This window comes from Erpetoichthys calabaricus, chromosome 2, assembly GCF_900747795.2.
Source record: "Erpetoichthys calabaricus chromosome 2, fErpCal1.3, whole genome shotgun sequence".
In the NCBI taxonomy this organism is placed as follows: domain Eukaryota; kingdom Metazoa; phylum Chordata; class Cladistia; order Polypteriformes; family Polypteridae; genus Erpetoichthys; species Erpetoichthys calabaricus.
Genome location: NC_041395.2, coordinates 224,055,839 through 224,073,057, shown reverse-complemented (window position 1 = coordinate 224,073,057; position 17,219 = coordinate 224,055,839). Strand labels below are relative to the sequence as shown.

Genomic DNA, 17,219 nt, shown 5'->3' with positions numbered 1-17,219 from the left:
CACTAGGATGTGAGGCAGTGTGAGTTTAATCAATATGGGCTGTGAAATGGGACAAGAATTGCAGATCTAAAGGCTAATTAGAGGAGATGTGACAAGTGGCAAGTATTAATCTGAAATAGCCTTGACTAGATAAGATGGGGTGGGCAGTTCTGAATGATGGAATTAATTTCGAACCTAATTATTACTAAAAAGTGTAGAAAACCAGGAAGAAAATAGGAATTTGAGGATAATAGGTATGATCTGAGTAGGTCTATCATGATGATAAAGAACTGAATGGAAATATTGGGATCTAAGGGTAATTTGACATGAGGGATGGAGTTAAGCATATTAAAGGAATAATCCACCCCAGAATTATATTTTTTACAGTATATGTTACTTGCCCCGTGTAGTTTGTAGTGATGGCTGTGAAAAAAATTTACTCTCATGTTTTCATGGAAAAAAGTGACAACACTTTCTGATTAAACTTGAGTCTATGGTGACCATGCTGGTTTTTCCCATTGTGGGCATATGACTCTATGACTTGGCATGTGGATTACATGACATGAGTACTGTGAGATTTTTTTCATGGATATTTTTAGATTGTTTGCTGTGGTCCGGTGTTGGATGCCATAGACTCCCATTCTGTCAGAAAGTTTGTTACCTCTGTTCTCTATGAAAACATTTTTTTTCTCAGACACCACTACAAACAACATGGGATAAGTAAAACAAAAAATATAATTTATGGGTCGAGTTCTGATTTACAACTTTAATTCACGTGAGTAGTAACTTGGGAGAAACTGCAAGGATCTGATGCCAATATGATTTAGCCTGCACACTATAAATCAGAATCCAGATGAAAGGAATGGCTGGTCCTCCCCTATCTCGTACCTAATCTGGACACCACAACTGAGACCTGTGTCTTTTGGTGGAAACCTCAGAAAGAAGGCCAGTGTTTAAAACTTACTGGACGTGTAGTTTGATGGATTTGTATAGATGATCAAGATCAGGATGAGAGACTACTGTTGGAGGAGCCTGTATTTAATTGTAGAGGTAACAACAGAATCAAATAGCAATTGCTCCAGCCAAGCTTAAGTTTATTTAATTGCTCAAGCTTACTTAATCCAGTCGATCAGTTGATAGTCATTAGCATGGAATCCTAATTAGTCTGTAGCGGGGCTACATGAATGGGGCCGACTTATTGTGTTTTGTGCAGAGTCATGTCTTTCATAACATTGTCCCGTTTATGTAGTCTATAGTGCGTCTGTGTAAATGTTGTCCCCTGGAAACAAAGGGGGAAGGAGAACGCTGCAAGACTGTGACCCCTCAAGGTAATTTTCCTGTCCACCCATTAAGTCCACCTGGGTTATTTCCTATAAAAACAAGAGGAGCGAAGGGAAAAAAAAACAGAACACAACACAAAAATGCATCAAGAAACAGAGAAACGCCAATCCAGGTTGTCATGCACTTTTCCACAGCTTGCTGCTCTCAATGCTGGACCTGTAATGACCTCGCCATTTTCACAAAACCCCAGGATTCAGTAGTAACAGGACACACAGAGGACCTGATGGTGAGACTGTTTCTTTTTATTTTGGGAGAGGAGCAAACAATCAAGTGCTTTACCACTAGATAGTTTCTAACTGATTCAAGTTCATTATCATTAATCACACTTTCCTGGACTTTATGTGTGTTATGTGTTTCATGTTCATCATATCTATTTTATGTTCAGTGTAGGGTCAAGGGACGGTTTACTCTGTATATTTATAGCTGCACCGTTTATTATAATATTCCGCTGTTCACTCGTTTGGTTGTGTGTGTTAGGGGAGGGAAGGTGAGATATTTAAACTGTTTGGCATTTTGTTTCACTTCTTTTCATCAATATATATATAAATATATATATTCATTTTAGTAACTTACCTACTGTTTGCGTTTTTGCTTGTTTGATCGCTGATTGGGGAAGTAATTGGAAGAAGTATGGCTTGTCTAAATCTAACACCCCTCAGGTTGTCTTGGCAGTGTAGCTGCCAGTCCATGACAATTGGGCCGGCCGTTATAAGTCATTTAATTGTTTACTAGTCAAGGTATTACATTTAGGCTGTTTGTAACTCTGTTTAAGTGCACTGCTTCAGTGCAGACATTACCTGTAGTGTTGTAAAATCATCAGGCACTCTCCCTGTCACAGCTGGCTGCACATCGAGCACATTGTAGTTCCGAAAGAGATTGCGCAGTTGTTCCTTATTTTCATCGATCATCTGAATCACCCTGTAGATAGAAAGGCAGTCCTCACTAACACAGAAGAACTCAGTATATTGTCCTTCAACATTTGCTTTAATACTTTCAATGTAATGGTAACTATTAAACAAAGAGCTGTTCTTAACTGCTGAAAGTGTAGCAACTGCTTCACATTGTACAGCACACTCATCTTACAAAAATGACATCAAGAATTCCAGTAATCCAGCTAAAATATTTCCAAAAGACAATGGTGGTGTGAAAACCCTATAAGGCAGTCAGGAAGGGTGACCACCATCTCCAGGTTGAAAACAAATTTTTAGATGTGTGGCCAATAATGTCCATTACTCTTGGCAAAATAATGGGGTTCCATATTTCACCAAGTGAACATGATTTGGATTTGCTATAAATACCAAACTTTGAGCTAGTCAGCTTTGTGGATGGTGAGGAAAGAGCTGTTCACCCATAAAAAGATTCCTAGGTTATCCTCTCATGAAGCACCAAAACAAAATGTGTTGCTAGATCTCTTCTCTGACATGAGTATTTAAGCTGATGTGCACACCACTTGCTCAAACTCCTCAACATCTAAAAAGAAAAAGTGGAAAATGACCTGCATCTACTCTACACAATACACATTAGGCCAGACACGATGCACAACATCCAACGTACCGTTCAACATCCAAGATGCGGTTAGTTTGCTTGTTGACGACATGAATAAGAACATCAGTCTGTGCATAGTTCACATTGCCTTTCTTATCCACATGAAACTGTTAAAAAATATCCAGTATTCATTAAGAGATCTCTAACACATGCAATATTTGCTAAAACCCAGGGGCTTTAACCTTGTATCTGAATAACTGACCTGCAAGTCATCCGTGTTTACAATGGCTCCTGTGATGTTGGACAATAGATTGATGAACTCTTCTTCAAACTGGCGAACACGTTCTGGGATCTCATTGATCACTATCTTTACACGCTGGTCATCACGCAGAATGTAGATACCAACGCTGACAGTGTCGCTGTGGTTTGCCAGATCAGTAGCCACAATATCTACCACAAAATACCCAGGGCTGTAGGCCATAAACAAGTCATTGGTGCGAAGAACGCCATCTGTTTTACCTAGCACAGGAAAATAATAAAAAGAAACCCGGGGAGTATTGTAATACAGGAACTGTAAGGAGAAAACATTAAAAATCTATACTTTTTTTGATTTAGTTAGCTCAGGGTCAAAATCGATGAAAATATACAGTATGCAATTTTTCTTCCATTTAATTCTGTTATCTATTCCCATTTTATCCTGAGTAAGGTTGCAGGGAAGCTAGTCACCAGTCCATCAAAGGCTGTCAATTTTTTCTTTCTCATAAAAATCAGACTATATGGGCAGTCATAAAAAATGGAACTAAGCTCCACTTGCAAGAGACATCTACTCAGCATTTCTTTCCAACATAAGTCATCTTTTCCACAGAACTAGGAGGGTGAGCACCCACCTCAGAGTTAAGATATCATTTTACCAAGTGACTCAGAGGTAAGTTGTTTCTGTCAGGGATCATGAGCTTGAAGTTAGAAGGCTTTCATGTCAGCCACTTGTCTCCTCTCTTTTACCACCTTCTACCTTTTCCTTTTTCTGTTATCATTCATTCCATCCTGTCATGGTGAACTAACCTCTTCTACAGTTTAAATCAAAGAACTGAATTTCAACGTATAAAATCAACGTAAATCATTTATCCCATTGATTAGTATTCTTATGAATGAAAGTGAATAAAAACAAAGCAAAACACTTGGATTAGGGCATCAAATCTGTAAACAAAAACCTTACCAATGGTGAAGACATTTGTTACGTTCTTCGAGTCGTTTTGCAGCTTGAATTGAATGGACCGAATGTTATAGAAAACAATGCTGTTGTTGCCAACATCAGCATCGACTGCAGTCACACGGATCAGATCTGAACCAACCTTGGCATCAGCAGCCACACCTGTAAGACGTGAACAAACAAAACATTCTTTTTAAATTCAAAAATCAACCTCCCATCTAACTCATAATAGGATTCAATTTAGCTTCATGATCTGGTCTTTCAAGAAATTTTGAAATTAACCAGAAGCTTGGAAAACTTCCACCCATTCTGCCCTCACAGGGATCTTTTCAAAGCAAGCCTCAGTGGCTCACCTTTTCAAACTGAACATCCAGCAATTTGTTTCCTAAATCCTGCTCAGGACTGTGGAATGCCAGAAAACTATCCCAGCAACAAAATGTTTCAGCCATGTGTGGGACAACAGTCCAGTGTGTACACACCTGTGAATATAACAGGTTTCCCAAAGGAAGTGACAACAAAATGTAAAGTTCACACAGAAGATACCCTAATCTGGAACTGAAAAAGGTGGGTCAAGTACTGATGGACAGCAAGACTACAACTCATGTTAGCATTCTGTCAAACTGGTGAACCGGTGATGAACTGAAATGAAATGATTTGGCTGAAGCGGAATTTCAGACAACAGTGAGTGGAATACTGAATGCAGAATATATTTTTCCACTTATTTTGTGTGTATTTGTTTTTGCGCCATTTCATAAGGCTTAATTTAAACTAATTTCATTTTTTGATTCATGTTTTTCATTGAAACTGCAAGATGTAAACAATCATTTTGTTATTAAACTAAGTCTATTCAATAAGAACATATTTAAAGAAAACTAGATAGATAGATAGATAGATAGATAGATAGATAGATAGATAGATAGATAGATAGATAGATAGATAGATAGATGATACTAAGATGAGGTACTACAAATTATAGATCCATATTGTTTATTAAACTCATCTTAATGAAAGGGGATTGAGATTGTTACTTTAAAATGAGTTAATCAAGAACGCGGGGACACAGTTGGAAACTTGTTATGGGTAAATTTTATACAAGCATTAGGAAGTGTTTCTTCACACAGAGAACCACAGACACATAGAATAAGATTACCAGGTGGTGCAGAAGACAGCAGGACTTTAGGGACTTTTAAAACTTGACTTGATGTTATTTTGGAAAATTAAGTGGATAGGACTGGCAAGCTTTGTTGGGCTGAATGGCCAGTTCTTGTCTAAATCCTTCTAATATTCCAATAGCATGTTTTGTGTACCAATTTCAGTTGTCTTGGCATGATCCCTTCTCCTTTCCTTTGTATGACTTCTCACAGTATGCCACTACTACTCCATCCTTACTGTAAACAAACAAGGACAATGCCCACTTTCCAAAATTCCAGGCCATGTGACATATCACTCATTCCTTATAGAACAGGAAGCGCTATTCTAAAGTGCCTTCCATAACCAGTGCAGTGTAGCAACAGAAAAAGCATTACATTTTCAAAAAAACAATTCAGCACTTTTACTCATTTGGCTAAATGCCAAATGTCGTATTTTTGATATGTTTGGCTGAAAAATTGGGTGTATCCCTAATATGAACATTAGTGAAGCTTATGAGTCTTATATCTGTGTGCATTTATTTGCGCATTAAAAAATAACATGCCCTCAAGACATGCAACACTAGAAAGAGAATGTTTTCAGTTTGAGTTGCAACTCTGATCAGTGTTCAGGGCAAATCACATCTCTTTTTCCCACTCTTATTGCTTTGCACTCACATTTTTCTATGGTTTGCTCCTTTTCTTCCTTAAAGAAGCCAGTCTCCACCATCTATTCTTTACTCTAAAAATCTACCAACACAGCTCAGCCTTTAATCTCACAACAATTTTCTGATCTTGCTTCACTGGTTTCTCTTATCTGTTGGCAAAATATTTTTAAGAATGTCAGATTTTGTTGTAAGTATCCTAACTACCAATTTATCCAACTCAAAATAATTCATAGACTATAGGGGTCTTTCTCCTGATCCACTTTGTCATTTGTGTTGCCTTGGTTTTAAAATGTTCATCTATCATTTATTTAAAGAGTTTCTTTAAAAGCAAAATTTTCCTATGGGGACAAATAGTTTGTTTATTTGTTAGATATATCTATCTATCTATCTATCTATCTATCTATCTATCTATCTATCTATCTATCTATCTATCTATCTATCTATCTATCTATCTATCTATCTATCTATCTATCTATCTATCTATCTATCTATCTATCTATCTATCTATCTATCTATCTATCTATCTATCTATCTATCTATCTATCTATCTGATAACCTGGCCCCTTCCACCAAATGCACTGGGTATGATGTTAATATGCATCAAGCCCTGCATGTAGGCCCTCCAACCTGCAGGAAAAAACCTGGGGGTTGGTGGCAGAATTGGCACTCCAGCCACCGTAAAAAAACCTCACACTGTTCCACTCCATCTGAACTATTGTGGTGCTGAGGTGTCACCTGTCGCATGGCTGCAGTCAGGTCCTAATCTGGGATCCTGAGTTGGTTTGTCATGTGGTGAGTGCAGCAATATGCTGCATCAGAGCATGCTTCTAAACTCCTCCTCCTCCTCCTCTCACCAGTATGAACTGCTCTGTCTTAGCACTGAGGCGGCTAAGTTACTCTTTGCCTCTTGTTGGAGATCTCCATGAGCTTCTTTGTTTTGACAATTTCCGATCTTTCTTTCATAATCTACTATAACTCTTTAGGAACTGTTTAGCTCTCGGATTAATGGAGCATCCTTAAAACCCATTGCGAGTTGGTCTACCCAGGTTTCCTCACACTTAGGTTCATTTGGCAGTTTTCATGATGCTTTCCTTACCTAGTTATTTTCCTCCTTTTCATTTACGCATTTTATTTAATTGGACTTGGCTGCTCGGTTGGTCATCATCTGGAGTTTATAGGTTTTTACTTTTTCAATTGACCTAAATAGCTTGAGTCGATAACAAATTGATCATAAAAGAGATCTAGAATGTTTGCAAGATCACTTTTTATAGGATATTTGCATACAGTATATTGCATAATGTTAGGCTTCATAGCCAGTAAGATTTGCCTTTTGTGTGTTTTAGAGTTTGCATTTTTTTTAGGTGACTTGCGTCATTCTGCTCACTGGTATAATTCTGCTGCATTGTCTTTCCACAAATTGACTGTGGCATTGCAACATCACTGTGGTGGCTGTATCTGTGCATGTTGTGGTGCTGGATCAGCTATGCACCCAGCTAGCATTCTATCAGAGAGAAAAAGGCAGCAGAAAAAAAATTCTTTTAAAGATGAGTTAAAAACGCTAGCAGTTCAGATGGGTCACAGCATAGGCAGGCTTGCTTGCTTTTTTATACCCAAATTTTCCTGCTAAAAACAGAACTGGTAAAAAAGGATCAGAAAATGGATCCTAATTTAAAACAAAGTGAAAGTTAATACCGGGAAACCCAAAAATTATACACCAAAACCAAAATACTAAACAAACTCACAGTCATAAATAGATTGTGATGAATTCTGAAACCATAAATCGCACAGAAACACAAATGTACTTAAATTTGTTATCTACAAACTCAGATGCTGAGCTGGTTTATAAACCATCAAGCTGATGATATCACACAATGCAACTTCTGGGACCACACCACCTAACAACAGACAGTTGCATCCTGATGATGAGACCACAAAAATGTTAGTGACCATAAAAAAAGATGGACTATCAGTAATGTAAAAAACATATCAATAACAAAATATACTACATTTCAGAGGTTCCAAATGAATAAAATGTGTATTTAGAAACAATCCTTGATATTAAAAACCCCCAAAACAAAAAAGGAGGGTCCCAGAAAAAAATGTATTGAACATATAATACATTTTTAAAGTTGTCTACCTTGTAACTACTTGTGTGTAATGTTAGAGCAGACACTTTTCACATCTCATCTACATGAGATAACTGATGCCATATTTGTTATCTCATGTTTTCTTGGCAAACTATTTTATATGTTCTGTGCATTTTCCTTTGCATTTCTTTTATTTCTTCATTGCTTACCATTTGATTCGATGTTTTTAGTGTCATGGTATTTTTTTTAAACTTACCAGGATAAGTTAAACAAGTACAGGGTAAGTGGTACAGACCCTTGCGGGTTCATCTTACAGCTATAGTTAGCTCTTTTGTATGTTAAGAAAAAGGAGGGATTCAAAAATCATGTGCTATTCTTTGTTTTGTTTCTCTTTTAATACCGTATCTATTCAACCTAGCGATGTGTCTTTTTCTGTTTTCTTATGTTTCATGCTATCTTACACCTTAGGTGGGCAAATCTGCTTGTCTGTCTTTGTGGAATGCGCCATTCTGCTCAGGTCAATGTGGGTTTTTCTCCAAATATTTCAGGTTTCCTGCCACATCCGAAGGATGTTTGTTCTTTACTTGGTGAATTTGACCGGTATATCAGGGGTTCTCAACTAGTTAATTGTGGGCTACCAATCAATTGTCAAAGTAGCTGCTGGTATACAGTATCCAAATTGGCAATGGCATTGGTTAAACAAATGGATTAACTGAAGTTTGTAAAGACAGCGACAGATTTCCTAAGGTTCTGAAGTACTCTGAATATTTCTTTTACAGATATGACACATTTTATTAAACTAAACAAGTTACATTTTGAAGACTTTCATTTTTTGGACAATTTCCTGATGTTACGATACGTTAGTATCTTTTAACCATGGTATATTATAAGAGCAATGTGACAGTCAATGCTTTCAAAGTATTCACACAGGAACTGTCAAATGTTTTGTATGCTGTTAAATTTTTAACGATTTTTGCAGACAACCAAAATAAGTGCAGCTACAGAGCTACATTAGAAGATAGATCACTTTCATAAAGAATGGTAGGAGGAATTTGTTTTTACTGTGATTAATGGCGAATGCACGTCTGATATAAGAGGCACCCATTTCTATGCCAAAAAGATGCAATGCTGAGCATTTCTACCATTCTATGCATAAAAAGAAAGCGAAAAATTAGCCAACTAGAAGTGAGCTTCATAAACGAAAGGCTGTGAACTGAAATCTGACATGTCAAATCAGCAGGCAGTTTTTTCTGAGATCTACCACAAAATCAAAGGCTGCAACTCTAGCACCTTATCAAGTATGTCATCTGCTTATAATGTGAAATTAATGTTTCAGTGGTAGAGAAATCATAAATGAGGTATTTCTAAAGGCAGCTGACTCATTGTTTGGTTGTTTCAAAAATATTTTGGAAATTATGTCTGCTATTCAGGACATAGAGTTATATAGAAATACGATCACAAGAGGAAGGGAGGGAAAATATGCAGATCTGAAAGACCAATCGAGAACAGACGTGTTTTCTGAGTGTTCATGGAACTGGTGGATAAAATGCAGCTACCACCCTCTAGGTTGGTTTTGATAACAACTAGCAATGACAGAATGAAATAAACACATTCATTGCACCATACAAAGATAGTTAAAGATTCCCTGATTTCCTCAAATATCATTTCAGGCTCCACCAGCAAGCTATGTGTGGAAAAACATTAAACATTAAGGAGGTTATGGATGTTGTAAAGAAGACGTTATGCTTATTCCAAGCATTCCACGAGTTCTACAATGACAGCGATGCAGAACATTAAGACCTTTAACTGTGCACTATCATTATACTAGGTTGATAAGCAGAGGTAAATTTCTACAGAAATTCAGAGAAAAAGTGTCTGGAATAAAAAAGTTTCTGATTTTTTCTAATTCTGAATACACGCAGCCTGAAGACAACCAATGGCACTTAAATTTACTACTTCTAACTGACTTAACAAACATGTTAAACAAGCTCAACCTTAAACTACAAGGTAAACAGAAAAGTATACATTTTGATCAGTTTATAATATTTTTAAAATAAAATTACTGATCCTATCCTGTGAATTATGACATAATTAACTGCAGAATTTTGAAAATACATATATACTCAAAATCTGAGTATATGTGTGCGTGATATACAGAACAAATAGAAAACATTGCAGCCAAATTCAACTGTTGTTTCAATGTTTCACAATGCTTGAACCCATTACAGCATTCATTTGTTTTCGATTTGGCCCTGAAATTCCTGTAGACAACAGTGCCTCCTAAATAGATAGATAGATAGATAGATAGATAAATTGAGCCAAGTTTTAAATCTGGAGTCAATAGCAATTGAAAATGAATTCTGGCCCGGCACAGCAACATTATGCTGAAGTCAAGGGCTATAAAGAACCTACATGTAGATTTTTGGAGCTTACTTGCAGAAGACAAATACATCAACTGGCAACATAGGGCACTTTCACCCGAGGGCACCGTGTTTTGAAAGTTAAAGGGCCTGCACAGCAGACAGCGATGGGTACCATTTATGTAACTCAAGGGGCATGCACTCTGTACCTTTCCATTACATTAGTACTATGGTCAGTGAACAGGTGCCATTTTGGTAAATCAAGAGCCACAGGTCCTCAAAGTCTAATAATACTGAATGCACACTATGAACACTGAGGGGTGCCTGATAACGTAACTCAAGCAATGTGGCCTCCAGACACTGAAAGGGAAAAGTAGTTCTAATAGTATTTCCTCTGACCACAGGTAAGCAGTGTAATTCAGGGCCAGCAATGTGAATATAAAGGCAGTGGACAAGGCAGATGAAAACAGGTGGAGTGACATGGATGAAGCTGTGGAAAATCAGGGAGGTGGCAGAATTATTGGAAGATAGCTGATGAAATAGACAGACATTTTGGCAGAGCTACGGAATAAATTAAACATCAACAAGACACCCTTCCATTAGAAATATATATCCTTATTCCTAGTTTCTTATAACAAAGTAAAGTCTGCATGCATCTACTTGGTTAACTGAGGTATTTCTGTGTGTGTAAATATTTCTACACCCCTAGCTTTCCGTAGGGAGACTTGGTGTAGGACATATTATTTTAACTTGCTGTATTCTGCTTTAAGATCAGCTGCCTGAGCTTTAACTGGACAACCAGGTATAGTCATAGAAATGAATGGAACTACAAAATAGGGAGACATGAGCAGATACATATTGAGTGATATTACTTCTTTGCACCTACTTTTTGTTTTAGCTCTTTAGCCAAACTAAATAGGGCATGCCACTAAATTCCACATAACCAGTAATCATAACCTTCTCTGTTCATACCTGCAGTATACTCTGACTTGAGAAACTGAGGACTCTGGTCATTAATATCATCCAGATATATACGCACTTCTTGCAGAGTGGGATCAGTGCTAGGATCAAGAGCACGCTTTCGAGATGACCTCTGGCTTTGGGAGACACTCCAGTTTCGATTACTTGAAGCCTTGACAATAATAGTTTGGAAAGGTGTAGCTTCTCTGTCTAAGTCTTTGGTCACACTTAGGACCCCGTTGCGGTCCATCTGGAAGCTGTTGCGCTGGTCTGCTGCTAAAAAGTAGAAAATACGCTCTGATTTTATTATTAACTTTATATAATTAAAAAAAAAACATTGCACACAATGAAAACTCACCATATTAAACTGTATTAATTAAAAGGGTGATAGATAAAGTTATCATGAAGGATCTCTGGACTGCAATTCCCTCAACAGGGAAGTATAGTAAAGTAAATGCTGGGACTACAGTGAAGACCAGCATTTTCCCAACATAACATTTATGAATCAACAAATAAAGTTGTAGAGGCCTGAATGTCACATTGCATTCATAATTTTCTACTAATTCAGGTATAAATAGTTTTAGACCAATGATACCATTTTACATACACTTAAAGTATAAAGGGACCAACTTGAAATAAATGCTCAGATAACTCAGGTATACTAAGAAAAATTGAACATGAGCAGGAAACAACAAATGACTGAAATAAATATTCCATCAGTATTTTTACAGAAGAAGAAAGAAATGTATTTCTTCAGGCAGAAGCAAAAATGAGAAGTGTATCAAAGGTGTGAAGTGTGTCAAAGGATTTTAAATAGACGAATTAGTTGTGCTTCAAGCATTATGTGTGATGAAAGACATTATTTATGAACTGTGAGTAAACTTATTCCACCAGTCGCTTTAGTTGGAAAGTACTGGATGACTAGAAAGCTGCAAATGTGACTTCAATCTATGATTGTCATAACTATTGTCATAACTATAACAAATGAATGTCATAACTAGGCAATAATGCATACTTATATTTTAAGTAAACTAATTATTTAATAAAGCTACTTAAATCAAAACAATATTGTAAATGGCAATCAACATGAGTACGAAAGGTGCAGATCTTATAAAAGAAGTTGGTTATTTTTTTTTCTGAAAAGGCAACTATAATAGTAGCTGGAGGCAAACGAGAAGAATACATATTAAGATATCTGTGTATATTGTGACATTTAAAAACAATGTCCCTGGGCCAACGTAACTATTAATAAACTTAACAAGCTGGATAGACTGAAAATGCGTTTGTACAGTTTGTTAAAGAATGGTGAGGAGTGAGACGTATTTCAGACAGAGACATCCTTCATTTTAATTACCTGCAATAAAATAGTAAACCATAGCATTGCCTCCCTCATCGGCATCCACAGCACCAGTTACATTTCCAACCACAGTCCCAGGTTTTGAATGCTCTAGAACTGACAGCTTTTGGTAGGACACGCCGTCCCGCTATTAAAAAAAAAAACATATGTTTAGCCACCACTGGTATCACCCAACAGCTATGTATTAGCTTGTCAATTCAGATGAGTATAAACATCATTGTGGGAAACTCACCGGGGGTTTAAGGAATACTGGTTCATTGTCATCAATGTCTGTCAGTGCCACCTGAAGTACCTGAGTGGTCTCATAAGCGACTGGCTGACCTAAGTCCTTGGCCACAATGATTAACTATGAGGAAGAAAGAAATGGGAGAGTGAGGAGGGCTCCTCTTGGATCATTCAATAGCTAAATAATAAGTTTACCTGTGTTTTTGTACAAAGCTGACAAAGGAAAATGTTCATAAATTATTTTTAAAGGCAAGTAATCCTGTTGACATAATGATTCATGGGTCACCAATGAGAAAAGTTTAGAAAGGCATGATGAATAGTATGCTCCTGCAGCAGTTGACTTTGGGCATGTCTACGTGTGCCACTGCAATTGGCATGGCCAAGATGGACCATTATGAGGATCACTACACTCTATAATTCAGGAAGTAAAGTCAATTGAAATTTTCAAGACATGACCCACTAGTCTGGGCCTTTAAAGCTGAATCACATTACCTTCTGGCATCACAATAGAAAGTGTATTGGTCTGCTATGTTGCATTACACTTTAGAGAACTTTAGTTACTTGATGGGAAATTTTCTGTTGTCATAAAAAGCCACCAAGGCTTAAGAAGAGAGCTAGCATCCTATGTGGACATGTGAAGCCAGAGGAGATAATTATTAGAATTCTCTGCCAGTAGTGTTGTGAGAATTCAGGTAATTAAGCTGCAAACTGCTTATTAAATCAAACCATGGATTTAAGAATGTATAACTGGATAGTCCAGCTCAGGAACACACAGTTTAGGGCAAACCACAAGTTGCTTGTAGTGGTCCTATGGCAAGAATCAGTATTAGTAACAAATATCCAGGCATCTCTGGTAACCCTTTTAATAAGTTTTCTAATGAATGCTGAGAAATGGCAGTCTTACAGTGTGTATGCTCTGCTTTTCCCTGTCCAGTCTGACTGCTGTCGTGATGACCCCACTCTCCATGTTAATTTTGAAGTTGTCCCAGTCCTTATTTCCGGCTGTAGTTTGCAGAAACGAATATGTAACTTTTCCATTGAGGCCCTCATCACGGTCCGTAGCATAAACTTCAAACACAACCAGACCAGGAGGCTGTTCCTGCAGAACATGAGAATGTCAGAAAATGGGAGAAAATCAAATTAAAAATCCATTATGGAAATCATTAAGATTTTACTCTGCCAGAGTAAGGGAATTAAACTTTATTAGTCATAGACTGTGAGTATCTAGTTTAGGCCTTTAAAATGGTAAAATATATCAATAAAATTGATCGATCAGAATTCTTTCAAATGAATAAAGAATCATATACTCAAGCATACTTGTTCAAATTAAATGGAAGTGGATTTTAGACCTAAGTCATTAAGTAATTCTTCAAACAAGGGATCTGGGACAAACTACTTAGTCATGTAGTTGATTTTAATTTTAATTATTTATTTTGTCTTTTTTTTCTTTCTTCATCATGTAAAGCACTTTGAGCTATATTGTTTGTATGAAAATGTGCTATATAAATAAATGCTGTTGTCGTTGTTGTTGAAACCTTGATAACTTTAAGAAGTATATGGATAAGATACTGGGACAATTTACCTGTCCATTAGAGTTTGATGGCCTGAGTGGTCTCCACTTATTTGTGAAACCAATGATCATAGTTCAACTCACAACAGGTACCACTCACTTCTACTTGTTTGATGAGAGCTCTGCTAAGCATTTTCTGCATCAAATGAACCTGTCTTTACTTCAGTTTTAAATACTGAGCAGCATTTTGTGTTATTTAAGGTCCATCACATATAATGGCAATGTTTTTTGTATATGATGTTCTTCAGAAGTAATAGCAATGATTTTTTGTATTACATTAAAATTGGATCTAATGAAAGATGGCGGAGGGGTTAGTGCTGCTGCCTTATTTCACTAGAGCCCTGGGTTCTAATTCTGCTCTAGCTGTTGTCTATATGAAGTTTACATGCTCTCCTCATGCCTGCATGGGCTTTCTTCAAGTACTCTGGTTAACCTCTCACATTCCAAGGGTGTTTTGTTTAGGTTAATAGATCACTTAGGTACTGTGTATGTGAAGGAGTGTGCTAGCAACACACCATTCAACACAAAATGCTACAATAATGTGTATGGTTCAACTCACAACAGGTTCCACTCACTTCTATTTGCTTAATGAAAGCTCTGCTGAGTATTTTCTACAACAAATGGGCCTGTCTTTGCTTCACTTTTACTCGCTGAGCAGCATTTTGTGCTATTTAAGGTTCCTCACAAATAATGGCAATGGTTTTCAGTTCAGTCAGTAAAAGAATAAACAGCTTAGCTGCTTTCATTTTCTAGAAGTTGTTTGGGGACCAGACAAAAGCCACTTTTGGACTTTGGAGAGTTATCGGTGAAGATGGACTGCCGCACTTCGCACTGCATCACTCTTCATAGTCACCTCCCAGATGTACTGTGCCAGGCACTGCATCGAAGCAATAATTTCCCCCGTGAAGTCGTGATCATTCCGAAGCTATAAGATGTGAGGGGGTCCCCTGTGAACTTCTGAACATGCTTCACTTTGTGCATTGCTCTTCTTTTCACATCACATCATATTTTGCGTAAAGGTTACAGTTACTGTTGGGCAGTGGAAATACAACACATAAAACTCTTGGCTCTAGTCTTGATAGGTACGTTCCTAACAAATGGTACAACAGTGGTTAGTGCTGTTGTCTCCAGCTGACTGGGACTGAATCCTTTTCAGATTATTGCCTGCACATTCTGTATTTGCTCAGGTTTTTATCCACGTATTCCGGTTTGCCTTTCCCGTTTCAAAGACATGCATTGTCGGTTGGTCAGCAACTGTAAACTGGCCGGATGTGGATGTATAAAGTGATTCTAACTTGCAATGGACTGGTAAACCTCTCTGGGATTGGTTCTCATCTTTCTTGAATCCTGCTTAGATAGTCTGACCCAGTAAATCTTGAATGGGATTTACTAGATTTGGGAAATGGATGGCTATAGATAAAGAAATTGTTTTTATCAGTTTGAAAAATGTATGCCTTACAGTAATGATATTCATAGGTAAGGTGATAAAATTGGAGGTGAAAGCTGGAGTTGTACTAAGTTTAAAAGAACAAGCCTCCCCAGAATGTTACCAGTGCACATCTTCTTTCTGTTTAGGGCATGCAGTACATAATACCATTCGTATATCTATACTGGGTTGCAGTGGCAGTAGTCTAAGCCAAGATGCCCACCACCTCCTTCAACTCCTCCGGGGAATACAGAGGTGTTCCCAGGCCAGGAAAGAAATATTATCTTTCCAGCATGTCCTGGGTCTGCCCTGGGGTCTCCTTCCAGTTGGACATGCCTGAAAATCAACCCCAGGGAGGCATCCAGGAGGCATTCTAATCAGATGTCAGAACCACCTCCACTGGTTAAATTGAGAATTTTGTCTTTTGGCTCAGCTCTCTCTTAACCTCTGTTGACCGGTCCAATGTTCACATGACTGCAGATGATCTACCTGTCAGCCTCCCACTCCATTCTTCCCTTACTCTTAAACTTAAACACAAGTTTTAAACACAAAATAAATAATATTAGAAGTGTTATAATGTATCCCACCAAAATAAATCTTGATGAACCTCAGTATGTTCTTTTTATTATATTATATTATACCAGTAATGGGGCACTGCACGGTATCGTGCAGTAAATACACTTGACTTGAGCATTCATAGTTTTCATCCTCTTTCTCTGTACGTTTAGCATTAGTTTGCTCAGAGGTTGATGCACTTGCTGCTTCCTGAGCAGCTCTTCTTTTCTCCACCCTAGCAGCCTGCTTCTTCTCTTCTTTTGTTGGCATCTTTTCGCATTAAAACTGATTAAATTAGTGTTTGCGTTGCAATAATTTAGTAAGTTTTCTTTAATTTTTCACTTAAGCTGGCACTTAAATCTTCAATCTGCCTCAAGAATGATTTAAGATATGAAGAGGTAGGGGAAGTGACGGTGAAGGTAGTAGGGGTGAGAATGGCGCCCACCCTGCTGGCCACTGCTAAAAGTTGATTCTACAATAAAATAAAAAGAGGAATAACCTTGGTGGTCAACCATTACCCCCAAAGTGGATAGTAGATGTCACGTAGCATACATGTACCAAATTTCAGGTTAATAGGTCAAACGGTTTGCGAGCTACAGGTGATTTAAAATCCTGGACAGACAAACAGACAGCCACAGTAGTGTATTATTTATACCAGTAATGGCGCACTGCATGATAACGTGCAGTGAATACACTTGATTTGAGCATTCATAGTTTTCATGCTCTTTCTCTGTACGTTTAGCATTCATTTGCTCAGAGGCTGACGCGCTTGCTGCTTCATGAGCAGCTCTTCTTTTCTCCACCTTAGCGGCCTGCTTCTTCTCTTCTTTCATCGGCATCTTTTCACGTTAAAACTGATTAAGTCAGTG

At 37.6% G+C, this 17,219-nt stretch overlaps 1 protein-coding gene across 3 annotated transcripts in view; it reads right to left on the bottom strand.

The window, feature by feature from the left end:
• The window catches only part of cdh23 (cadherin-related 23), a 1,336,251-nt gene that overhangs the window by 17,659 nt on the left and 1,301,373 nt on the right, over positions 1–17,219 (bottom strand). For 2 of the 3 annotated variants that reach the window (XM_051923904.1, XM_051923901.1), the window contains exons 54-61: positions 13,704–13,898; positions 12,807–12,920; positions 12,572–12,701; positions 11,230–11,493; positions 4,022–4,177; positions 3,068–3,324; positions 2,875–2,972; positions 2,118–2,238 (exon numbers count right to left, since the gene is read on the bottom strand). In XM_051923904.1, coding sequence (XP_051779864.1) covers positions 2,118–2,238; positions 2,875–2,972; positions 3,068–3,324; positions 4,022–4,177; positions 11,230–11,493; positions 12,572–12,701; positions 12,807–12,920; positions 13,704–13,898 — 1,335 coding nt within the window. The remainder of the gene's footprint in view (positions 1–2,117; positions 2,239–2,874; positions 2,973–3,067; positions 3,325–4,021; positions 4,178–11,229; positions 11,494–12,571; positions 12,702–12,806; positions 12,921–13,703; positions 13,899–17,219) is intronic. The other variant, XM_051923902.1, reaches the window with a different exon arrangement.